Source organism: Pleurodeles waltl, chromosome 5 (assembly GCF_031143425.1).
Source record: "Pleurodeles waltl isolate 20211129_DDA chromosome 5, aPleWal1.hap1.20221129, whole genome shotgun sequence".
NCBI classification, from domain to species: Eukaryota; Metazoa; Chordata; class Amphibia; order Caudata; family Salamandridae; genus Pleurodeles; species Pleurodeles waltl.
Window position 1 is genome coordinate 1,705,308,439 of NC_090444.1, and position 26,900 is coordinate 1,705,335,338.

At 42.0% G+C, this 26,900-nt stretch overlaps 1 protein-coding gene across 1 annotated transcript in view; it reads right to left on the reverse strand.

Annotated features, from left to right (window-relative positions):
* The window catches only part of CD2AP (CD2 associated protein), a 470,782-nt gene that overhangs the window by 166,771 nt on the left and 277,111 nt on the right, over positions 1-26,900 (reverse strand). The window contains exons 10-13 of the mRNA XM_069236053.1: positions 19,855-19,891; positions 17,384-17,446; positions 9,746-9,902; positions 5,226-5,362 (exon numbers count right to left, since the gene is read on the reverse strand). Coding sequence (XP_069092154.1) covers positions 5,226-5,362; positions 9,746-9,902; positions 17,384-17,446; positions 19,855-19,891 — 394 coding nt within the window. The remainder of the gene's footprint in view (positions 1-5,225; positions 5,363-9,745; positions 9,903-17,383; positions 17,447-19,854; positions 19,892-26,900) is intronic.

The window sequence follows — 26,900 nt, forward strand, 5'->3', positions numbered from 1 at the left end:
ATGGCTTGAAGGTCACAGTAAAGGATGGTGCTCAGCAGAGGAAGGTACATTTAATTTAGCTATTTAAATTGAAAAAGACAACAATGCAGGCCCTATCAAGATGAGAGAGCAAATAAATACAGTCCTGCAAACACAAGTGCTAGCCAATTTCTACATCATGAAAAATACATACTAGATGCAGCAGTTGGTGATACGAGTTTGAGGGAGAATATGATAACAGAATAACAAAAGGTACAAGGAATGACTTGAGAGCCATGTATCAGACTTAGAGAAAAAATAATATGATGGCAACACACCATAACCAGAGGAATAAATGTCTGTAGTACACAGCAAAATAATGAGCACATGTTAGTCTATTTCAGTAAACAGAGTAGGTTAGGTTCTATAACATCTACAGTACAACCGTTCTAGTGTGGCCTTATATTGCTTAGAGAAGGGACAGAGCAACAACAGACATGAAACAAGGTTTCTGCAAAGCCTGTATCCCAGGATGAATTTGTGCTCATGATATGTGGTGCAAATGTCCAGTTCTTTTAATCCCCATCTACCCATTCCGGTTTCTCCCTGGGATTTTGGGGGAGATGAAGGGGATGGTGAAGAGGATAGAGAATTAGACACTGGGAAGTGACTCATATGCAATTTAATTATCTAAAGCCGATCTCCAATTGGGGAACTCCATTTGAAAACCAGGAATGGAGTTTCAGAAGCAATCCAAAACTGGACTGTAGAAATGCAAATAGAAATAATTTAAATACAGGGCTCAAAATCTAATTTTCCTCATAGCACAAAGAAGAATTTTCATGGGGAGCTTCAAAAAAAGAAGAGCAAGTTACCTGCATATCATAAAGGTCTTGATGTTGGACACTAACTGCAGTTTCCTTACATGACAGACCAGACCTGAAGAGTTTTCGCAGCAATTCGTTTGCGCACCTGTAGGTGGCATGAAGCAGCTCTATGTTAGGTCCATCTCGCCTTGGAAGGGACGGCGCCACAACATAACTGCCACCTTTGTATTTCATTGTCAGGTTCTTTATATCGGTCTGTTCCACTGGACGTAGAGCTTCAATCAAAAGGTGTACACGAAGCAGTCAGGTAGTTGTCCAAGCCTGGCTCTCAATGTGTAAGCCTTTGCTCAAGTTTGTCTGATGTAGAAAGGCGTGACAACCTACAAGAGAAGCGCCTCTTTGGTCTGTAGCACCAGCTTATCCAGAAGGTATACAGTTGTTGAACAGAGTATGCTTGTAGCCAACTCACATTTCAAGACTAGTAATCTTAGAGGGCAACTGTGCATTGGTACAAATGGAGTGCATAATAGAAATGTGAGAATCAAATTCAGATCCCATTGTGGCATCACAAAAGGTGTTGGTGGAAATGTCATCACAGGAGATTTAAACCAAGATGACTGTTCAGGTAACCTTAAAAAACACAATAAGGCCTACAAATAACCCTCAACTGTGGCAACCGCAAGGCCTTGCTTAATAGAAGAGATAAAGGAAGAATGTCATAACTGGGCATACAGGGGCTAGACATGCCTAGAAAGAAACCACAGAACAAATTTCGCCAAGAGCCTGCATAGTAGATTTTGATACATGGCCGTCTGGCCACCAGATTGAGTTTCACTACTTTAGGAGGGAGGTCAAAAGCAGTCAACTGCCATCACTCAATCTCCAAGCATGGAGGTGTTAAGTTGTACAGGCTCGGGTGCAGGACCATGCCCTGCTGTTGTGACAGAAAATAGCCTTGGACCAGAGAAAAAATGGTGAAGGTCAAATTTTCTGGGTAAAACACTCTCCTGGCCCAATCCAAGGACACAAGGATGACTTTGGTCCCACTGTATCTGACCTTGTTCGGGAGTAGCAGAGGTGTACAGGAGTCCCAAGCTCCAATCTAACAGAAAGGCATACGAGGAGAATTGCCCTGGGAACTACAAGACACAAAAGTTTGGCTACTGCATTCTTGGCGTGGAGAAAAGATGGAGAGAGGGTTATCCCCACTGATTGAACATATCCTGCGCCAACTCAGAGTGTAACTGCCATACGTGATCCTCTAGGCAATAGTGGCTGGGTTTGTCCATCCTGGCATTTAAAGGTTGTGCTAGGTGTTGTATGTGCAGGGAGATGCCTTGATGACTCAGCAGTTCCAGAGGCGTAGAGCCTCTTGGCACAGAAACCACAACCAGATTCCACCATGCGTGTTGCAGTGCATATGATGATGGTAGTAGTATTGTCCGTAAGAACTTGTACCTGCCCCACCCTTGACTGGCACAAGTAAAACCTTTAGTGCCAAGCGAATTAAACTTAACTCCAACAGGTTAATGTATAGGCAGGTTTCCACTGAAGACCAGAGTCCTTGATCTCCACCTCTTACAGATGGCATCCGAAACCCACCAATGATGAATCAGTCATGACTGTTAGCCGTGGGTGGGCAAGGAGAGTGGTCTGCAGCTGATCTTATTTCCGTCCTGCACGGGTCTTTACATGCACGTTTTGGAGGAGACCATTAATCAGAAAGATTTCCTTGGCGCTGAGCCCAATGAAACTTCACATCTCAATGCAGAGCCTGCATGTGCCACCTTGGTTGGGTGACTAGCAGGATGCCAAAAGACAGCAAAGTCTTAGAACCGCTTTCACCTAGACCCAGTCAAGGATCGAAACAACGGTTGAAACTTCGGGATTGCAGCTCAAATATCCTTGATTTGAATTGGAGAAGGCTTGAAACTGCACTGGGCCCCGGATAGCGCCAATGGAAGATAGCCTCTGTGATAGAGTTGAGTGTGACTTTGGCACGTTGATGGTAAATCTCAGGGATGTCAACTGGTCCATCATAGGAGGTGATTTGCGTAAGCACGGAGAAATGAAAGTGCTTGTGGCCTACCTGTAGCCACAGATAGCATCTGTGAGATTGTAGGACAGGCGTGCGGAAATAGCCTGCAAATCCAATACCACCATCTATGCAACTGGATACAACGAAGACCAAACTTAGGTTAAATTGAACATCCTAGACTTGTCCTTCATGAGGAAGAAGATCAGAGGGCATAGGTTTAGGACAGGACTAAGTCATCTGTTTTTTTTGGCACCAGAGTGTAATGAGAGTAGCAACCAGTTCCAACCTCTGATGTTGAAACACTTTGAGAGTGAACGTCTTATCAGAGAATAGAAAAGTGGTCTTCTGGAATTCAATGTGCTGTAGGTGGCATGTCTGAAGAGTTGGCTAGGAAAGGTAGGGCATAACACTGTACAATTTGGAGCACCGCTTTATTTGATGCTTTGCCGCCAGTGGAGGTAATTACTGTGCTCCAAATGACGAAGTGTATACTACTGATGGTAAGCTAAATGGGTTTTTGCAACAGTGGCAGGGTGGTGAGGGACTAGGTAGTTTGTTAACCCAGGGAGCCATGACACTTGTACAGATACTCAACCTCTACCGCAAAAGGACTAAGAGGGTCTGTTGTTGTGGAAGCAAAGACTGTAGTGGCCTCTGCTGTATTCCCCTTCCAAAGTCTCAAAAGGATGGATATTGTTGGTGAAACAGCTGTAAGGGCGATTCAAGGCCAAAAGAGCGTACTGTTGCTTTGCTTTATCTGAAACACTGTAACGCAGAGTCTACCTTGTATCCAAAGCAACAGATGCCATCAAATAGCTTGTCCTTGAGGGACTGTTGGACATCACTGTAGAAGCATTCATGGCGCCGAAACACCATGCTGGTACCAAGTACCTACACAGACTGTAAGCAGTGTTTCCATCCACCTGGATCACCTAATCCGAATATTAACCACCCTGAATTGTTTCTTGACATTGGCATGAAGATCACCTGGGACTGCAGGCCAGATATTGCCAAACATGTCCCTCAATGCAAGCGAGTAACAACCCAGGAGACAACTAAGACCTCAAAGGTAAAGCTGACAGTCAAGTAAATCTGTTCCCCGAATGCCTACATAATTTTCAACTCTGTTAGAAATGCATCCTGGTTTAAGCAGACTGGTGGGAGCATGAAATTTGAGGCTCTCTGGTGTTAGGTGCTGCACGATGAAAGGTGGGCCCCCTGTAGCTGCCCAGTGCTGACAAGACCCAAAAGGGTGTCTGTGAGGGCCTCAATCAATGGAAGCAGGGGGTCTTGATGGGATCTTTCCTAGCTGTAGAAACTCAGAAAGTACATTTGTTGACCTTTACTTGAGGGAAGTTGGAGGTCAAGAACCTCTGCCACCCTTTTTATCACCATAGTGAACGAGGCAAATCCCTCCATAAAGTGGCCAGGTAATAAATTGAGGCCAGTGACAGGAGAGGTGTCTATACCACTGGTATCCTAGACGTTCAGAAAAATATTCTCATCATACACTTGCAATGCATCATCACCACCACTCATGTGGATCCAGTTCTGAAATTACTTTTTCGGCGTGGATGTGCAATGAACCGGCACTGTATTCACCACTTTAGGAAGAGTTGGAACAGAAGTTGGCCATGGAGTCAGGGTAGTTTCCAGAGTGAGGTATAGAGGTGCAGTCCGCTTTGGTGACAGACTCGCGAGCAGTAACCTAACTAGAGGCCTCCAAGGATTCAGGGAGCCTGAAGGAGTGTCCAATGGCTCCTAAAAGGTAACCAAAATGTCCTTTTTAAAGGCTAGAATATGCTGTACAGTAGGCTGGATTAGGACTAGTGAGGGGTTTGGCTACATGATGGGTTAACAAGATCTGGAGACACCCTGTCGTCCATGCAATGTCTCCTGACAAAAGTGGCGGAGTGAAGCGGACCGATGTTTAGACTTAGTGTGGTTTTCATTCTTGGACTTACTCTGGGATTTGGAGTGGAATGGTGATCTCTTGTGGAAACTGCCTTAGAACCAAGAACGAGACAGAGACTTTTGAGCCAATCTTCTGTGCTCTGCGATAGAGAGTTTGGCCTGGTGTTCAAGGATGGCCTTTGGATTTATTCAAGCATATTTGGCTTCCGGGGGTGGCCAGACCAGACGGAGCTGCAGAACACCACCTACTGGCATGCTAGAAAATTATTGAGAAAAAACTCTTGGTACAGTATGGTGCCTGGGGGTATTCATAAGGTGTGGAATTGGATGTTGGAAATATCCCTCAGAAAATAATTTTTAAGTTTCACCATTATCATGATACATGAAAAAATATCAAAAGAAAATGGCAAATAGTATGTAGTTATGTTGACACCAGCAAGCAATATGTATGAGAGATGAAGATGATATAGACTTTTATCACAGCTTACCTGGTTCCTTGGTGCTCTTAACAGAAAGGGGACCAGCGTCAATAGATTTGGGCCTCCAGGAGTCCCGGTCCGGCTTTGGTTTTATTATTAGATCCAGATCTGATTTTGGTCGAATTGCAGGTATCTCTCCATTAGGTCTATGATAAGAGAATGTACAAATTCATGCTAGAACACAACAGACGTTACAAATATGTATTGTGTTGTACAACACCAAAGTAACATTATAAAATCATTATTTTACAATGCTCTTTGCCACATGCTTGTAGCTTTAAACTCTGGAAAAGGTTATGAATTTCCCAAAACATTTATTACATCAATGGGATAATAAGCTCAGAGGAACTCTTAAGTTTAGAACAAGTGACAGGAGTTTGCACACAGATTGCTAAAACAGTGCCTTATTGCGCTGACCTACTGTATGCAAGTTCTACTAAAAGACACACATGCACACTACTACTGCTAGCAAACCTAAAGCAAGTGTACACTCAACTCAACTAATTTAGTGAGATGTTATTTAGTAGGTATTAATTAGCAAGGGCACATAAAACATATGAAGTGTTAAAGACTAAAAAACAAAAAAAGTCTCTGAAATTCTTGTGCATTTATCATATAAAGGCCCAGCGATAAAGAGAAATATCTTTGATAAAAGGTTATTTTCTTTTAATCAAACATATAGGTAAAAAAAAAGAAAAGGGGCCAGGGTATTAAAAACCTGACCCCTTAGCTCTGGTGCTGGGTACCCCCCACCCCCCAAAGGGCTAAAAGGCATTAAAAAAATGTATATTGCTGTGGAGTTGCAATGGGGTCGCAAAAAGAAAAAGAAAACAAAAAAAGAAGTGCAGGCACCTGTCTGCAAAACACCCCCATGATCCCTATCCTCCCCCACTGAACTGGAGAACACCACCTCCCCCGGGCTATTGATAGTTTTGCGGGGGTCGCCATGCGCCCCCGCTGCCCCGGGGACCACCACCTCCTCAGGTCTATAAATAAATATAATAATGCAGGGGAGGGTCCTTGCCCCACCCCCACTTCCCAGTTTTCCCCCCTGGGGATCACCACCTCCATGAGGCAAATAGTTAAGAAAATAATAGGACCCCCAAGCCCCTGGGATTACCACCTCCCCAGGGATTCTAAAACATTGGAGGGGGACCCCTTTTGAGGAGCCAATGATGGCCCTGGGGACCACCACACCCAGTGCCGGCTCCTGCTATGTACCGGGATGCCCACCCATGGGACATAGCCATCTGTTGTAGCTTGGCTGCAGCCAAGCCACAGCAAGCACTCCAGTTTTTGACAGTAGGATGTGTCAAGCAGGTCCTCCTGTCAAAAAATGAAAGCTATCATCTCTGTACCCTGTATGCGTGCAGTGAATAGAGATTAAATACTTTAGCGAGCAGGGAACTGGTGTTACATGCAGCTCCCTGCTTGCTGAACCAATGGCACCGTGAGATAAGCCTAGAGGATTACTCCACGGTTCCAGTTAACCTGTAAAGGGCATTTTTTGTAAATATCAAATAAAAAATAAATAAATATGTAGGGACCCTAGCAGTCCCAGATAGCCATAAAGGACTAAAAAAAAGTGTGAAGGTCAGATTCGCACCCACTCACAGACCCACTGAGAGCCTCATGCACCCACTCACAGACCTGCACGCACACTGACGCACCCACTAAAACACTGATGTATGCACCCTCACACCCAGACACTCTCAGCCACTTTCACCCCAATACTTGCTCTCACACATATTCTGACACCCAGAGACGCTGCGGCCAACTTCCACAGTGCACGTCCAAAGGGCTGTGCACAGCATGGGGTTGGGTAGTTAGGGGGGTTGGTTGCAGGGTGTGGCTGTAGGCCAGGTCTTTCGGGCAACCTCTGCTGCAAATGGGTGAAGGTTGTGCATGGTGCAAGGTTCGGTGCTTATAGGGAGTTGGCCTAAGGGCCTGAAGTCGATTCAGCAGACTGGCGTGTCTCCCCACCCAATAGGGTTTACAAACTAAATATCCAGATGGAGGGAGACAAAGAGTGCACCATTAAAGACTGTCACAAATGGTACTGCACTTAAACTGATATTTGCCTCATCGCACAGACGTACTTGTCACGTAAGGGTAGAACTCGTATGTAGAATTACACTTGCTTCAGATCCATCATTAGTAGGTAGAACTCTTACTTGGTATGCCATTGAACAATTATACCATCCTCAATGTCTGCCTTCAGCAGTTTGCAAAGGTATAAAGCAGGACTTAACATTTTGTCTTGTTTTGTAATCTGAAAATTGTGGACCACTCCATGATTTTCCCTCAGTCTGACTGACTTCATTTGCTTCTCTTTGGTAAAAAAATCTTTGCTATTTTGTCAATAATAAAGGAGTTTAATTTGTCTTCATTTTCTTGTTCTATTGTTCTATAGTTGGTGGCTGTTGAGTCAGCTCTATCCAGTATCCTTGAATGATAACCCCCAAAGACCCACTGGTCTGGGGTTACTATCACCCAACCTTTGGGCTAATGCATCACACATACCAAACAGGGTGGAATAATCAGGACTAACTTTGTAAATTGGCAGAGATATTAAGATTTTTTTTTCCTCAACCTCTGAACCAAAACTAATACGCAGAGCATAGGATGATTGTTACCTTGCAGTGACTGCCAACTACAAGGGGGCTGTTGATGCAATTACATTTGTTGTGTATACATATGTTTTCCTTGTGATCCCTTCTGTGGAGTCCACAGTTTGTTACTTTGCCAAGAAACTGGGGCTTTTGATTTCTCTATCTTTGTCAGTGGTTTCAACATATCATCTACTGGGTGAACAAACATGCTCTCTAACAATATTTTATGACTGTTTAAAAACGTCCTCTCTGTCAACCGTGTCACCATACTAAGACCTGGAGTGAATGGCCTACCGTTATCTATTCCACCTAAGACATTAACACAGGTGTGTTCTTCTTTTGGCAAGTAAGGATTAGAGCTCTAGTATAAAACATATAGGATCCTGGTAAGATCATTTATTTCCTGGTGGTTTAAGTGGTATTCTATGCAAAACCTGCCCATTATTGTCACGATCACCCACCTGAATGAGGTGCTGTCCATCCTTTCTTGAAGTAGCACAATTAGTCTCAATCCACAAGAATAATGAATGGGCTGGGAGGGTAGAGTAGTTATTGTTTTGAGCTTGTGAAGCCAACTGCTTCTATCTCTTAAGAATGCATTTTGAATTCCCATGAGAATTACCACTTAGAAACTCCTGAGGCTAATGACACTGCCCTGGGGTTGGTGCTCAATGATTTTAGGAGGATTTTATGGAGCGGGTTGTCCTGTGGGTGCTTACCGGAGGTTCAAATTAACAAACCTACCAAAACCTAGTGAAAGGTCGCACAACTAGTATGAAAGAGAACAAGACAAAAAAAATCTTATTTTGCAGAGCAGACTTGCAGTGTGATACTTAAACCTGCAGTGCATTAACGTATTTAGAGTAACAGACGTGATAAGAGTACAATTACTACTTACTTTGTTCAATAATTTTTTATATTAACAGTTCTAAACAGTGCACCTGCATCTTAAGACGACTTAGGATTTATATATAGCACCAGATGAGAAAAAGCTGCCCAACTGAAGTTGTAGTAGCAGGTAATGGAGACATATAACAGAATATGATAGATAAGAACGTCACTCCTTTTGAACAATTAAAACAAGAGACTGTAATCTTTGAAGGACAGGAAGATCAACATTAGTTCAGGAAGAGATCAAATAAGCAAGTTTGTATCCTCATATAAAAGGCAACTCCCCATACACTATATACATTTCCAGTAACTAAGCCACTAAATGTCTCAGAAATCGATAACAAAAACACAAAATGATTCCATCAGACTTACAAAGTGCCCTTTGTAGATGGAACACTGTCACCATATTATAGCAACAATTCTTGTCATGATCAGATTTCTTTTTCTGGTTTATAAAGAACTGCACAGTGCACATGAGCTAACTTGTCTCGTATAAGGGAAGTAATTTGAGAACCAAGAAAATGTACCACCGGCCATACCACACTGACCAATCAGGCTAGAAATAGCAAACTATTCTTGGTGCTTGTCTTGGTTATGAAAATTAGTTAAGCACGAAGATGGCAACAGTCCAGTCGCAAAAGGAACCCAAGTCAATCTGAAAATATCTTTGGGGGCTCCATCTGCATCTTTTTTGGTTTTACCTTTAGTAGGCAAGTGTGCTTCTTGAATCCTAGAAGATATACTAAAAATAAATTTAAAAGGATCAAACAGTCCTACATGCTTTTCTTTTTCTCTAAATGTCAGGATATTTCAGAAGCCCATAATCTTTTGAGATTGTATAGATAAATCTTAAGGAAAAAAAAAATATTTCAAATTACAAATTCCAATGGACAAAATAAAAAAATAAAAAAAGATTCTAAATGCCACTAATTTTTCAGCACATGAAGCTCTGAACAAGGATCAAAGCAATGACACATACACAAATCAAATTATCATTAACAAGCTGAGCATGAAAAAACAGCTTACTTGGATACAGGTGTGGGTATGGCAGGTTTATCTGGACGTTTTGGAGGAGGTACAACTGATTTCAGCAGATTAGATGATTTGCTTGGAGGCATTGGTTTTTTGGGTGGGACTTGTGGAGCTACTGGCTTGATTGGCTTGTGGTCCAAACTTGTTTTATCTAAAAAAGAAAATAAAAGGAAACCTGTATTTTGAAAGGATAAAACTGAGACCAAACATGAGAAGCTAGAGACCAAAATAGCCGTGTTCAAGTGCATAATTTGCATGAATGTGGTAGTGAAAATTAAAAACTATCAAATAAGCAGACTACTAATGAAAGAACAAGTTACTTACCCCTGGTAATTTCCTTTCTGATGGAGCCTCCAACTACAGACTCCTCACTAATTGCATTCTCTCAGACACCACACTAGAGTTGGACACTGTTCCAGCATTTGCTCCTGTACACAGATAGGAGGCACTATTGCACTCCAAGTTGCCTTCACACAGCCTTAGTAAAGGACAGAGTGGAACCAAATGTAGGCTCCACTCCTGTACAGAGACATCAGTTTACAAAAAGAAAAAAGGCACTGAGAGCCCTTAGACTAACAGCGCAGCAACAGATTTTAAATGTGACAGTTTGCAGAATCTAACAGAGTCCACTTCACAGAATGGGGAGGAGGGCATGCAGTGAGTAATCTGCAGTTAGATGGGGCACCTGCCAGAAGGAATATAGTGGAAGGTGAGCAACTTGTTCTTTTGATGGATATTTCTAACCGCAGATTTCTCACCTTTTGAACAGATACAAAAGCAGTATCTCCCAAAACTGAGGGTTTCAGGAGTGGACTACATATCAGAAAATCTAGCAAGACTGAATAGGCTAAATAGCCCTTGCTGTAGAAATGCGTCATAGCAGTAATCCTCGCTGAAGGTGCAGCTGCCTTTGAAGCCACCCAGCAGTTGTCCAGCACCCTAACACCCCAAGCCAGGCCACAGAGAGCCCAATGTTCCTCAGGATGTTCATTCCTGGCCAAGCAATAGCACATTTGTATACAGAGAACTATGCATCTGGATATGGGCCTATTTTTCATCACACCAGTGAATCCCAAAAAAAGCTGTTCTTCCAACCGGTGTTCCTTAGCCCAATAAATATAAAAATTAAGGGCTCTCTCGAATTCCAACAAAACAATTCTCTCCTCCTTCTTAGAGGGATGTGGCAGACTGAAGGAAGCTGGGAGAATGATGCACTGCCTTAATATGGATATCAACTTAGAAATAAAGGATGCCAGATTCTGAAGTATCAACTTCTCCAGAAAGAAGGCAGCACCTGCAGTTTGCTGACTTGGTGCATGGACGTACCCACAAGGTAGACACTTAAGCATTAGCATAAAAGAACAGCTATGCGTATCCTGAAAAGATGTACACATTAAGAAGAAAACGTGCCTCCTCATATGGCACAACAAAAGGTATGGGTGGAAACACATGTAAGCCCTTTGGAGAGAAAAAAAACTTCACAAGTGGGTAATTAAACAGAGAGGGTGGATGAGGGAAATGTATAAAGTTCAAGAAAGCTAACTTGTAACCTTCATAGGTAACCACAGAAAGAACTTAACAGGCCAAGGGTTGGTTTTCCCTGCAGAGGATAAACCAACTTGGGGGGGGAAGAGAGGGTGAGAGAAAGTGAGGGGGGGGGGGAGAAAAGAGAGCGAGAGAAAGTGAGGGAGAGAGAGAGAGAGAGTGAGAGAGAGAAAAGGAGGGAGAGAGAAAGGGAGAGAGAGAGAAAGAGGGAGAGAGAGAAAGAGGGAGAGAGAGAAAGAGGGAGAGAGAGAAAGAGGGAGAGAGAGAGAGAGAGAGAGAGAGAGAGAGAAAGAGGGAAAGAGAGAGAGAAAGTGAGAAAAAGAGAGAGAAAGAGACAGTGTGTGTGTAGAGCCAGCCATCAGCTATGCTGACATCCACAACTTCCAGAGGCAGATTGATCTGGCTCTGCTGGTTCTGCACAATCATCATGCATGGAGGGTTAGGTTGTAGAAGTTCGACTGTAGAGCCCTAACTCCCTGTTGATGTTGTCATGAAGCAATAGGTTGATCACATGGTCAGGCTCAGCAGTTCAGAGTATCAGACCTTCGAAGCCCTGTCTTGGGCCATCAGTTGAGTCTGATCCTTCCTGACCTTCGTCAAAATCCGAGGAGACAGAGGCAGAGCGCGTAAAGGACACCGGACTCCCGTAAAAGGCAGGATGGGTCTAACAGGGAACCTTAAGGTGGAAGCTTTAGAATGCAAAAGACTCTGCACTGAACACTCAGTAGTAGTGAAAAGTTCAATCAAAGGCATGCCACACTGTGCAATGCCTTTAATTACCTGGGTGGGTAGGTGGCATGTGCTGACACTGTCCCCTCTGGCATTGAGTGACCCTGCCAGATGACTGACAATCAAGAAAATCCCTTGTGGTTTCAGTCAGCACCATAGCCTCAGCACTTCCTGACACAACACAAGTCACCTTACACCACCCTATTTGTTATAGTACCACAAGGCCACTGTGTTATCATCAGTACTTGCAATAAACTGCCCTTCAAGAAGACGAAAAGGCCTTGGGGACCAGCAGAAGGCAATCATCTCCAGAAAATTGTTGTGGTGCTTCTGATCTTCACCTCGTCCAGGTGGCCTCCCCAACAAAGAACAGATACATCCATTTGTCACCACTTATCACCGCAGGAGGTAGGGAGGACAGTCGGCCAAAATTCAAGATGGTATCCTTCATCCACCAGTCAAGGTCTTGGGCTGTTGTCTGACACATGGATGGACACAGTGCTGATCCCATTAAAGTCTCTAGTGCAAAGTTCCTGTCCAGAGTTTCTAGTGTAGAGCCTGCAAGTGTCAACAGCCATGAGAACACAAAAACAGAGCATTCACAAAAATAGAAGGACTACAGTTTTACATCATCCGAGGGGCAAAGAATGACAGCGCTCATTTACACACAAACAGACAACGGGGCACTAAGGAAATACAATGAACATTTTAAGCCCGGCATCTTTCCTCTTAATTGAATTGCATTCTGATAAGAGCTGCTAACTTGTTCTGCTTTAGAACACAAAAACGTGCTTCCAACTGTTTTCAGTCACCCTCTCTGAAGAGAGAGACATGATCCAAAAATGCTGTAATCTGGAGGGACAGCAGGTGGAAAACCGGGACAGTCCAGGTAAATCTGGGACACCTGGTTACCCTACACCAACAGGATGCACAAGGCCAGGAGATCAAGAAGTCTCAGACCTGTACAGAAACCAGACAAACACCAGGGTCATATTTTGAATACCACATCGGGACTATATTCTGACAGTCCCAGACTCGCTGCAGGGCAGAAAAGCTTTGAAAGCCACCTTTTCTAGAACAGTCTCTAAAACTGGAATTGTCTGCATTGGCCAAAGATAGGAGTTAAGTTTATGTAAACCCCCAGGTAATAATCATCTAAAGACGGAGACCAAGAACGGGATTTGGAGTAGGCCCACGACATGGGAGTGTCACTGGCCTAATTTTTTGTGCTTGGTAAGGTACTGCCTTCCTCTCCCTCATGGCTTTCAGACGCATCAAAGAGTATTTGACGCAAGACTAACATGCTTAGATTTCAGGCACCAAAAGCAGATGTCATGCACATCGTTGACAAACATGTGCTTTCTGCACATATGGACAGTTTGAAACTAGCAAGCTTCCATAAAGACATTCCTAACACACTGTTACAGAAAAAAGTTCTCTAACTCTGGGAAGAATCAACAAAGTTTGGGAGTGGAGCTAGGCTTAGGATCAAAGGACATAGAAAAATGGAACAGACATCAGAAAGTAGGTGTGGTGCCTATGCAGGGTGCTGCACAGTCACTTCTGGATGTGACATGAAGTCACCGGAGTCCAATGGCACCACCTATTAGTGTGCAGGAACAACTGCTGGAAATTCTTTTAGATCCAGTTTGTCGCTTGGAGAATACAAAAGGTGAGTAAACACTATATACTAGATTAAGATTTTCCAACCTGTTTGTCTGTTGATACTATTAAATGATGCAACATAGTGCCATGTAATGACTGCTTATGCAGGCAGCTTGATTCTTGACCGGAAAGTAGGTCACTCTACCGGTACACATGGGGAAGAGTGTCTATCAGCTGTTAATTTCCTCTATCTTGTCTGGACATGTGTGAAGGATACACATGGTATATTCGGGAATATGTGAGTGCTGGAGTCCACTAGGTGCCACCTATGAGCTGTCCAAAATGATGGTATCCTTTGCGACAATGAGGATCCATTTGAATTCGTCCTGTACATATACTGCTTGACCCCTTAGGGAACACTGTCTTCCTGGTGGTGGTAGGAGGAAGGGGTGGGGGTGGTGGTAGGAGGAAGGGGTGGGGGAGGAGGAGGAGGAGGTCTCTAGGCTATTCCTTTAGTTTCTAATATAGTTTTGTCCTTCCTCAGCAAAACTCACTTTCTTTAGTTTCCCTCTCCCCTGGCAAAGACTATCAAGAAGGGGATCACTGAACACCTGTGGCAACCTAAACATTTTCATTGTCGACATGGGACATGAAGCCTGAAATATCTGGCAAATAAAAGAAGGAAAATGCTCCTGCAGAGTTGAAGGATACCTCAGTATTAAAAACGTTGCAGATCCTCTAGTTGGTTCCAGCATCCCACTTAAGCCTTCAGAGAAATATAAGTACATGTACCCCTTAGAATACCTGGTTTGTTTTTTGCTTTGCAGCCATGGAGGAAGCCTATGCAGCAAAGTACGTTAAGAAGTAAAAGGATTAAGAATGGAGCTTCTCAGGGTTTTCCATTCTTCCTCCAGACTGGGCCTAGGCCTAAGAGCCACCTTGGAATCTGACCTGAAGAAAGAAGATCTACCTGCCTCGTACTAGAGCTGAACGGTGTCCAATACGAGACATAACTTGACCCTCAAAAAGACAAGCTTCCTTTTGTAACATGGAGGCAATAACAAAGTAAAGTCTAGGTACTAGTAGCTGTGCTGTACCCATCAATCACCTTACATTTTCTGAAGCGTGACAAACAGTTCTGGAAAGACCCAAAGCATTTCCCAAACCTTAACAATGGACATAGGGCTCAATTAACTAAAACCACAGAACTATGCTGACTTTTGGGGTTGTAACATGGGCATAGAAGGTGCTGGAACCTTCTGTGGTGTCCTTTATTTATCATAGATTAAGTGCACTATTACTCACCTGTAAATAAAAAGTTATTTGATCGGGCATTGAAGTTACAGAGTATTATTTGTTTTGTCATACTGAACCTGAGACTCGAAGACCATCTGCCTCCTGGAACGCACTGTGACTGGTGCTTTTGGAGTGTCACAAGTGATTAAAGTGAGTTTTCTAGCTATCAAATTTGGAACATACAGGTAATAGACCCATAACACATTAATTATAACGAGCAAATGACTGCTCGACCACAAGAAAAGGCAACACAATAGCTTCTATACTCCAAAGGGCACTTGGCTGGATTTTTTATTTATTGTTACCTTTTTACTGTTGTCTTTATCTAATGTATTTGATATATTATCAGTAGGTGAGGTTAGGCTTGAAAGTATCAGAGCACAATATAAAAACAAGCACTGATAAGGCAGATAAGTAGAAGCATCTCCTTTATCACCAATGAATTTTAACACTCAAAAGGTCATCATACATGTTCTGTCACTTACTCTAGCACTCATAAATCCATTCACCGGCCCAATGACTCATTCTTGTACTTACCCAGTCGCCTGTCCACAACGAAATAGATACACAAGCTCCACAAGCATATGGAAGATAAATTATAAGAAGTAGGAAAAAGAAAACACTGCCACCTAAACTTGCCAGCACATATTTACAATACGAAATTAAACCTAGTAGCATGTGGGCATCTTGTACGACACTGTAAGTTGGGCATCATTTTGAAGCTCCAATTTAGCATATTTAGAAGCAATTTGTCATCTTGGAGGGTACAAGTAATGATACAGGCTGAGCAGTATCACTACAAAGCAGCTGTTCAGTAAGCATTAGCCTAGGAGGCTAAAGTGTATAGCTAATATACTAAGACAAGGTGGTCAACAATGCTTTTAAACACTGTGGCCATCTTGGAACAGTAAAACAATGATACACTATACACAATACCATTTCAAGATGGTTGTCTAGTTTAGCAACAGTTGCTTCATAGGATGCAGCACAGTACAGATAAAACAAAGAGAAAGTGAGCAACCCAGTGGAACAGTCTGTGGAGCTGCAAAATGCTCAGAAAATAGAGAACAAAAAATGAAAGGATCTATAAAAAGGGAAAGTAAAAAACTGGCCACCAGCCCAGACAATGAAGCACATTCCTAATCAGGCAGGTATTCACACGATAAGGCACAATAAGGCTCATTTCATTATTCATATGGTAAAGGAGTCAACAGCAGAAAAACAGGCTAACCACAGGCCCCATGTAGTATTCTATCATTGGAAAAAGCAGAATGAGAATTAAAGGTTGAAAGAATAGGGTTGATCAAAGACACTATGTATATACATGTTTTTTTAAGGCATAGGCAAAGTTGGTTCTGGCCAAGGGACACAGCCTTTCAGGGGGCCCCTTGCTACAACCACCTCTGTTCTCCACACAGTCCTGCCCTAATGACCTTGAATGATTATTCAACAGATTGTTTTAAATACCTTTTTTCCCTTCAAAATATTTTTTATAAGAGTGATTCGTGAGAGTCTATTACAGACATTTTGCAGAGAAATGTTTGTTTTTCAACACCATGCAATATCCATATAAAAGTCAATTTTAGAACAAAACCCGGACCTTGCACATGAGAAATAGCAGTGGGTTGCAGAGGTTATTTTTAATATTAGTGCACTGCTGCTGTATCACAATATTGAAAATACACATCTTTACCTCTATTAGATAGAAACACATTTAGCATTTGGACCACTGTGCCTGTGCAATGTCTGGCACCGGGCCAAAGAGGACATGAAAAGGCTGAAATTGGATCATAAATTCAAAGCTGTTCCGAACAAGGGCCCGCAAAGTACGTTTGGCCCAGGGCCCCCAAAATCCTTAAGATCTCCCTGCCTGTGAAATTCCATGCAACAAAATATCAGTGTCCAGTCTGTTAAACAGTGTAATAAAATTCCACAATTAAAAGCCTGCTGGCTATAATGAATGCATTTCACAATAAACAAGTGAGGCCTACTACAATTTTTGTAACTCTTCATAATAAAGAAATCAGACTTATGGCATCTGACATATCTTTTCCGAGTGAACTAATCAAACCTATAGTCTTCATCACTGCTTTGTTGCCTCAACAAACTGATGCCTCCAGTACTGCACTTATGGTGCAGTGTATCGGAACCCAGTGACGTTACACAACTTCCTCAGCAGTTTGTATGACTTATTATTCTGGGAACACACGGTCAGGATCTGCAGAATATTTAGCATCAAATTTGAGGCAATTACATATGCTTTCTTGTAAAACAGTTTATGCATTATGACAAAGAATTCTACATGATAATATCGACATATTTAATGCCATAAGGTTAAACTATTATAAAAAAGGAGGGTACACCTTGACCAAATTTTGCATACTAATATGTATGAAGAAACCTACTGTATGTCATTAGAAAAAATAATTTGTTTAGAACAATTCACTTAGCACTCACCTTTTTCTTCCAATCGCGTGGGAATAGCTTTCTTCTCCTCGTTACGAAGTTCTGGCTTTGGAGCTAGAGAGAGCAAAAGTATTTTTGTCTCATATAGCTCAGTGGAGATACGTTTTACTTTTGCATGTACATCTACAATATTGGCTTGCAGAAACATTGCATGATCGTGCAGATGGTTACATTAAATGCTAAAAGCCAATAAGGCTCTATGAAATTTAGGTTGCATGTTTTCACTGAGCAACCACATCTGAATTCTAAACATCTCTCATATCCTTTACAATATACATAAAAATGCTTAAGGATTTGTTTCAGATTAAACCTTGTTAAAGTGGACAAATTCCAGTCATATCAAATATTTTGCACCCAAAATGCTCTGCTGTAAAATTAATACAATATTAAAACTATCCGAAATGATTCTCATGCAGCATTTAAACCACTAGAAGGAAGTCATTAAAACTATTTGTTTTCAGGGCCACAAATGCAGATTTATTTTGAGGTACTACTTTTGAATGAGCGTTTGAACAACCATGACAAGTGTTTTTCATTTCTCTATTCCACTTGATTACTATGAATGGGGATTAAACACATTCTAAACACATGTACAACACTGCACGTTCTACCATAAAAAAGGCTCTTCTCTTGTAGCCAATGGGCAACTGTAGCACTTGTCGACCTCACAATCCAGCACTCCAGAATGAAGTTTAAAAAACTCTTATAAGGAAATAAAAAGTAATTTTTAATGTGCTTGGTTATTGAGGTAAAGTAAGCTAGATGTGTCACAGTGTGAAGTTGCCTGGAATTCTCCTACTAATCTATGAACATTTTCTTACCAATAAACAGATGGAGTTCAACTTCGTTCACGTTATGTTCCAGCCGGGTAAGAAGATCCCCACCCTAATTTGCACCTCAGACCATTCCCATCAATAAATAGTTTGGTTTATTAGCAATGGACTTGAGAAGAGGCCTATTTTCCCTTATGCTCAGGCCCAGAGCGCCTTCAGCTTCCCTTAGTTCATTCACAAGGTAAAGAAGAGGAAATACAAATTTAGAGCTTCTAAGCCAAATGTATCACACTAGGAACAGGTGTCCTCTTTGCTATCTTTGTTATTCAGGCACCTATTGTGGACAGGGAAAGCTGATCAAAGAATCGGCACAGCAAGGTCATGCTGGTGCTGTAGATAGCATTGCACAGTTGCTCTCCTTAATGTATTCAAATAGGATTTTAGAAAAGGGAGGAGCAGTACGCCCACACCCAAATGATCAGAGGAGTAAGTGCTGAAACTTTATCCATACAAGGGACTTAAAAAGCCATTTTGAAATTGTAACTTGTTTCTGAAAATTAAAGGCAAGGGTAATAAACATAATACTGAATTTTGCGAGGAACATTTTTTGTTTTTTTCTATGAGCAAGAGAAATCTCATTACCTCCATGTTTAAGTGTTGCGTGCTGTTATGGTGCTTCAGTATGCAAGTAGGCAAGAACTTGGGGGCAAGGAGAATGATTGTATGGGGGAGTTTGGTGATGAAGTAAGAGTTCGGAGTGAATCTGTTGTGTGCTCAGGAGTGAAGTTCAACAGCAGCTGGGTGCTGCTATATTCGTTCTTCAGTTGAAGTAAACTATTGACCGAATCGCCACGCTGGTTATGAATTTCATGAGAACAGGTCATTTTCCCGCATGCACTGATTGTGCTACATTTATTAAGAACATATTAAAAAAATTAATCCTGCAGGCACGTGAAATTCAAGACAGCTGGCCCTCACTAGTGGTCACCTGACTCTGCCCAATATCAGGTGAAGGAATTAAAAAAGTTGGTGGATGAATTCTGCAACTGTAAGAAATATGCTGCAAACAGTGGGCAGTATAGTGAAACTAATGAGAGCAGAAATTCTGAATAATCTGAGAGGTGTGCCTCTGTGTGCTGGGAGTTCAATCTTCAGTCCCCATTAAGTGACTCACAGCCTAGATACTCTTATCTGCAGACCTGATGGGAGCGTGTGACATGAATGTACAATTGTTAAGAAGATCCACAAACTTTACCGCTGACACACAAGATGTAAAAATGCTTTGAGTAACATAGATGGTGATATTAAAATTGGTTGGAACAGTGTGATTAATATAGTCCAGTGTCCCTTGGCATTTTGTGAAGTAAATAAAACACTGGAGATTGTTGACTCGAATAGATATGCATTTGGTATGAGATATTCCACAGTAAACAGGTTTAATGCAGAAAAATAAACAAAGATCACATTATCGAATGACCAAGATAGAGTAAATAAAACTACTGCAACTAATTATATGTAAGAAATATATAATAAACTGCTGCAGTCAAGATCAACACTATGTTATACTTAAAATAATTGCAATGAGAGGGTGTTTCGCACAGCCAATAATCCCAATGTCATTATTTATTTGAAACTAAAATATTCTTACATTTAGTGTTCCCAATTTAACACAGAAAATCTTTTACACACCTGCGCTTTTAGCTGGTGGTGGTGGTTTCTTTGGCTTCTAAACAAAAGATGAAAAAAACGTTACTCGAAATGTACAAGTAATCAAATGCAAAGATAGTTCATCAAATGTTATTCACGTGGATACTAATGGTAATTCATTATCTCAACAATGACAAAAATACACAATTCCTCGTTATCTGCCATTCAACTTTGGAAACCTTAACATGGAAGATCTTCAATAGTAAGCAAACTCTATACTGCAAAAAAATGCTGGTACTGTGGGCTTAGCCTGTGGAAGCCAATCTTTCTATGTGTGCTACGGCAAAGCTGTATATGTCACTTGTAATATGTGATAGATTGTGTAACTGATCCAAACGCACATAACTGGGTGAACCGAACATGATACTGGTGGGGCAACCACAGGCCTGACCAGAGTTTCGTAGGGATTGTTTAGGAGGCCAAACTCTCTCCCGTGGTTTGCACTGCATGTTGGCACTGCAAATCTGGTGTGTCACTGTTAGACTATTGTAACCAAAGCTGGTAAGCCTTTTGATCTGAATCAGCCCTGGTCATTTGCTTGGTGTGAATTTCATGCACACTTACTCTACCATAACTGTTCACTGTTGGAATTTTTTTTATTTTTTATATTTGGTGTTTTCCCTTAGCAGGTCCTATAGTTCTAGGTTAAGATACTGAAGCAAATCATGTATGTCATGATTCGGCTGATTACTTTTTTGTGCTTAGTGAAAACAAAAAATTCAAAAACTGAAATTAAATTCATTTTGAAAATACCTCTGAAGTAAACTTTAGAACTTGATTAGGGTGTGGATTCCTTCTTTTTACAAATCAACGTAAAGATATTTAATTCAAATAATCACATTAAATGTCCAGTTAAATAAAAGAGAGTAGTTAATTACCTGGAATACTAGTTTTCTTCTAGGAGAATCCTCATCAATAGTCATACGAACGTCACATGTCCCGCCCACACAGGACTTTCATCAACTGGAGACATGGTTGTGTGTTATACACATATTCGTCTATATGTATACATGGACGCACAAACATACTCACACACATATACAAAGATGTTCAGTGGAAAAGATTTTAAATAGGAAAAAAACAATTGTTTGCAGCTGAACAAGTTAAAATGCTCAAACTGCATTCGTTTTTAGTTAAAAAGATACCATTAGAATAGCACTACATTAGCTAGAGGTGACTAGAAACATCTTCAACTGACACTGGTAACTGAAGGGATTGAGCCATATGTTACTACTGTTCATATTTCTCAGCATAGGTTTGTTTTAACCCATTTAAGTTTGATATTTTTCACCATCTAATTACTTTCCCACTAATTACCGATTGTTTAGTGAGTTTGATAGATTGCCCTTGTGATGCCGTTTCGGACCACTGCACTTTGCCCTTTTGTTTTCTTGTCCTTATGATGCTGTACCACGATGACACTATTTTACCTACCTACCTACGCGAGCAGAATTTTGAGCTATGTCGGCATGCCCTGTTGTTCCTACATCAACTGAACTCTTTAGCGATTTGCTGTAAGTTTGGTAGCTTTTTATGCTCTGCGATACAGATAAGAAAAAGCTTGAGTGTTTCGTAACAATGCTTACTATTTGACTTTTAATCCATTTTTAACAATTCTGTGATAATGTGAATTAATTTTATTGGATCCCCATCAAGAAGAGATGCATGTGCCTACAAAGCTCGCCACAACACAGGACCTCAATACCTGAACAACCGCCTGACTTTTCACCAGACACCTGTGCTGGGCCTCCCTGGCCCTTGCCACTGTCCCCCGAATGCAGCGACCTTGAGCCAGAGGACGCACCTTCTCTCACCTCCCTGCTAAAGCCAGGAACGACCTTCCCCATCCTCCTCCTGTTCCTGTTCCTCCTCCTCCCCCTCCTCCTCCTCCCCCCCCCCTCCTCCTCCTCCTCCTCCTCCCCCCCTCCTCCTCCCCCCCCTCCTCCTCCCCCCCCCTCCTCTTCCTCCCCCCCTCCTCCTCCCCCCCCCCCTCCTCCTCCTCCTCCCCCCCCTCCTCCTCCCCCTCCTCCTCCCCCTCCTCCTCCTCCTCCTCCCCCTCCTCCCCCTCCTCCTCCCCCCCCTTCAGGAGCAACCTGAAGACCTGGATGTTTCAGTAGCACCAACCCCCATGCAGCACCTGGATACCCCCCGCAGTGATTAGCGTGCTTTACAAATACTAATTGACTGATTGATTAGCATGTTAGGTTTCATGTTTTCTTTTTAAGAAAATCGAATAAAGCAGATGGAAAATGAAGCATCTTTCCAACACTTTTTTCTGAAAAATAAAAAAGGAAAAAATTTAAAATATTAGAAGATAGGTTGCTCTATACATGAGAGCACAAACTGGCATTGTGCATGTAAGACACTCACTCTTTCTCCTTTGTCCCATTATGCCCCACAGATGAGAGGCGCAAAAACACAAAAAAGTGGTACACTTTCTTATCCTGGGAGGCGAGATGGCTGCTTAAGGCTTTGATGAGAATCCCCTGTAAAGGGACTGAGATTACAGATAACCTTTGTTTCTCTTCCAGGAGATCCTATTCAAAACTCAAATACTGAATAGAGCAGCAAGTCCTTCACACTAGAAAATGCAGATAGAGGTACAAATAGCACTGACCATCAGATCATCACTCAAACAAATTTCTCAAAGATAGCTGACCTACTTGCGCATCTAGCTTGAAGTGCTAATCCATAGACCAGTGACAAATGTGTATGGACTGCCAAGTAGGGGCCTTATAGATTTCGTGAATCAGGTAATTTCTTAAGCGGTATTGTAGCAGCCTTTCTTCTGGACGGATGAGGAGAAGGTCTACTAAGAAGGGGTTTGTTTGCCCACTGCAAAGAGGGCATTTTGCAAGACACAATCCATTTTTAAAAGAATCACTTTATCGTAGGCAAACTAGTCTTACAGGTCTGAAATATAAGCAATTGAACTGACAGACTTTTTTTATTGTCAAGATGGAATCTTACAACTCTATGTTGAACACGAAAAGCTCGTTCTGCTTAAAAAGCGGGGTTTGAAAGAAGGTGGATAAGACACACTAACCTGGAAATATATTACTTTAGGGAGATAACTCATGAGTTTTCATCACTACCTAGTTTTTATGGGAAACAGTGTAAGCGTCTTGGGAACACAAGCCTTCATTTCACTCATTCAGTAAGTGGAAGTGATGACTATCAAGAAAGCAGTATATCAAGTTAAATGTTGTAAGGCAGCCTTGTGATTTGCCTCAAAATATAGAGAGCAATATTCAGTTCCCAAGGTGGGGAATGGTTATCTAGAAGAGGTAAGAAAAACACAATTCTTTTAAAAAAATTTTTTTACGACAAGCATATTAAAGAAAGGTTTGCAAAAGAGATTTAATGTGTGCAGTGACTGCTACAGAGTGTAGCTTTATTGATGTAAGAAAAGATGGTTCTGTCTTATGACGGAAGGAGACATCAAACACAGGATTATTCAGAAAGGTGAGTTTGTTTTTAATAAGAACATTGGAATCTTGGGAGCTCCATTAAAAATAATAGAGTGATCCAAGCTTTTACTGAGCAGTAGAAGCCCGAAGCTTCAACATTCCAAGGTTTTCGTTCACAGCTGTTGTTGTGAACAAAGGCCTTACAGAGCCCAAGGGGATCCCCCTCAGGCCCTCATGAACTCTTTGTTTAATTTATCACAGCATTATGCCCTCTAGTGGAAGAATGTTCTAAAAGCCTTCTAGCCCTCCATAGCTGGGCTATACAGGCATTAAAATCCCACTCCCTTGTTGAAGACCCTCACCGTCGGCTGGGGCCTTTAATGGGTAGTATAGCCCGCTCTGGCAGGCTACTAGGCTATAAGAAATATCTACTGTCACCCCCATACAGGAGCTCACTTGATGCGATCAGACCTCCAGCCTAACAGTCATCCTGTTGAACATCTCCTTGCATACAGAGCCTACATTACTAAGCATTCTATTAGCAACAGGACGACATACCAATCTCTTCCACTTGAGAGTCTGATATTCTGGGGGAAGGACGCTCTTGGTCACATAAAATATCCTTCATATACCCTTGTGACAGATTTAGCTGTGCATAACTAAAAAGAAAACACGCAAAAAAAAGAGACATCTAAGTTCAATGACGGAGGGTGACTGGGCTGCAGAATCTTTCCCAGCGTGTTCATGAGATCCGGTCTGCACTGTAGCATTCTATGTGGTCCATCAGAAAATTGTGGGAACATTTCTCAACCACCACTGGCATGGACATTCCATAGCTACTAATATCATCCAGGCCTTCTTTTGATACAGTTCAAATTGGTACATGTGGCATTACTGGAATAAGGATAGAGTAAAACTAATTTCCCTCACCAGTCTATTAAAAGAGCTTTCCAATTCAGCCCTGGATGGTAGTAACCTGAGGCTAAGTCTTGGCATGTCGTTTTCTGCATACGCAAATAAGCCTACCTGCGGTAATCCATATTCTTAAAAAATGCCTTGAACCACCTAATTACTAATAACTTGCTTATGGTTTTCCTGAAATGATCAACTGAGTGAGTCTGCCTGTACGTTCTGGGTTCCTGGCAGATGAACCAGCATTATGCTCAGGTCTCTTGCTATCAGCCATCTTAAGATCGTTTGAGCTTCCACAGACAGTGGTCTGGAATGACAACCCCGCCACCTTTCTTGACTGGATACATAAGCTGCCTATCATAAATCTTATAATTTGCCAATACTTTTTTTTATTCTCGGTATGCAGAAAGAGGCTTTTTGCAAATCTAGGGTGCACATTCAGTCCCATTAGTAAAACTGAGGGTAAATATGGTGACTTGCCAACATCCTTCATTTCTTTTTCTTGATACATTTCATTATTAATCTCAGTTACTGTAGGAGTCTGAATTCAAAACTTAGACATATCTTTTGAGCCAGAAAATAATGGGAATAAATTCCCATCCCTTTTTAGTGATGTGGAATCTCACCTGAATATGGAAGGATAACTGTATGGAATGTCACATCTATTGATTTAGTATGTGAACCTTCACAACAGCACACTTTCTAGGAAGCTAACCTTTTCTGTCTGGATTTCTCGCCTTTTACTGGACCCTGCACTTCTGCTGGCTTTAGAACTCTGTGCACTTCACTCCTACCAACTACGAGTAGAATGCCCATACTCTCACTTTTAAACATGGTCGAACTGGTCCAAACCTAATTCGTATGGTTAATTTACTTATACCCATGGAGGCTGCGGACTGGCAGAGTTGGAGACACAGTGGATGGCCTGCACAACAACAGTCAATGCAGTCAACAGGGATCTTGTACATTTGGAGAGAGCCCAGAGCTGGTGACAAAATGACTGGGGCTCACAGAATGGATTGCCTTGTGGAGTGCTGATCTGGGAGAACTACCCTGGTGCGATAGTGAAGATGGCTGGACACAAGTCAAGACAGATGTGATACTGCAAATGGAGTGTGGTGGCCAGGAAGTACAAGCTGTTCCTGCACCACCACCACCCTTAGCGGCCGACTGACTTGGACTGATGCATTGGGAAATCTCTCATCACTGGACTGGGCCCCTTAGAGCAAAGGACCAGTATTGGGACCTTGCCTGGGTCGCCCGCCCCTCTTCCCCTTTTTAAATGTATTTTAAGTATGCAGCTTTTGAGTGGGGCCCCTCTATGTGCAGGAGAGTATTATTGCTATTGATACCATTTTCATCCCCTTTGCTATCTGTTGTCTTTGATACAGCTGTCCGTCCTTGGAGGACTCCTAGACCACCTTGTGAGGATAAACCCGGGAGGATCTACAAGTCAGGATGGTGAAAGACAACTGGTGATGAAATGAAGCAAAATGATTGATCAATCTGCAGCCTCCAGGGCAAGGTGGGGGATGTAGGGAGCTTATTGGCTACTGAGCACTGTGGGGGTCTGCACAAGATCCCTCTGAGGCTCAGATCCTCACAGCCATACAAAGGTCTACATCTACACAAGAGGCTAGGATAGGCAAAACATTCATGGACAATTTGCTTTGAGTTGGCCTACGAAAGGTAGCACAAAGATCCTTAGTGACAGACCATAATGTGATCATGCTACAGGAGGTGACGATCATTAAGACTATGGACAGTACACTGTCTGAGATCACTAGACAACTTGAGGACAAGGTACAGGATGCGGAGGACAACTACAACCTGCGCAGTATGTGAAACTGTCTTGTATTGTCTTGTCTGAAAGATGTGGACTGACTAGTGAAACCAGAGGACTCGCAATTGCTGAAGCTAATATTTGGCACTGGAATAAGTTTGCATCCTTGGGATTACTCTTGGCTAGGAGAACAGCCATTTACTGGTTGCAAGCTTGGGGAGCTGATTTGCATGAGTAGGCTGTAGTCAAGGAATGTGGACTGTGAAGAGTGAATGGACGAGAATACGGAAAGAGATCAGGGAAGGCATGAATGATCACCTTGTGGCCCCTCCCCAAGAGATTATATATCCGGTAATACTCACATGCACAGCTCATCGGAAGTCCCGCAGAACCTACTGTGCCATCCACTAGCTGCAATCCATATACACCTTCAAATCTACCATTATAGCCTAAATGTAGCAGTGTGAAAACTGCATTTAGAACTGTTAAAATAAAACCTTTTAAATATTAAGTCGTCACTAAGTAGGCCTCGTAGCCAACAAGGCAGCCTGCATGGTAATTAAAAGCAGTACATATAGAAATGTAATGTTAACATATTCTTATATTGACTAGCACACAAAAGCTATTTTCAGTTTCGTAAGCCTAGGTATAAATGTAAAAAAACAGATTTAAAAAAAACATACTATATCTCGGGAATAGGGCCAGCAAAAAAATAATTAAAGCACTATTTTTATTAGATATTAAAAAACAATTCAAATGGCAAAGTCAGATTTTAATAAATATTAAGGAAAACTAACTTTTCTGAAGTTACCTTTTACCTGCTGAAAGTTCCTGGAGGCTACTTTTCATTAGCTCTCTAGCTTCCTCCAGCCAGCAATTAGCCTTGAATAGGTGTGAAAATGCCTACCAGGGTTCGGGCGTCA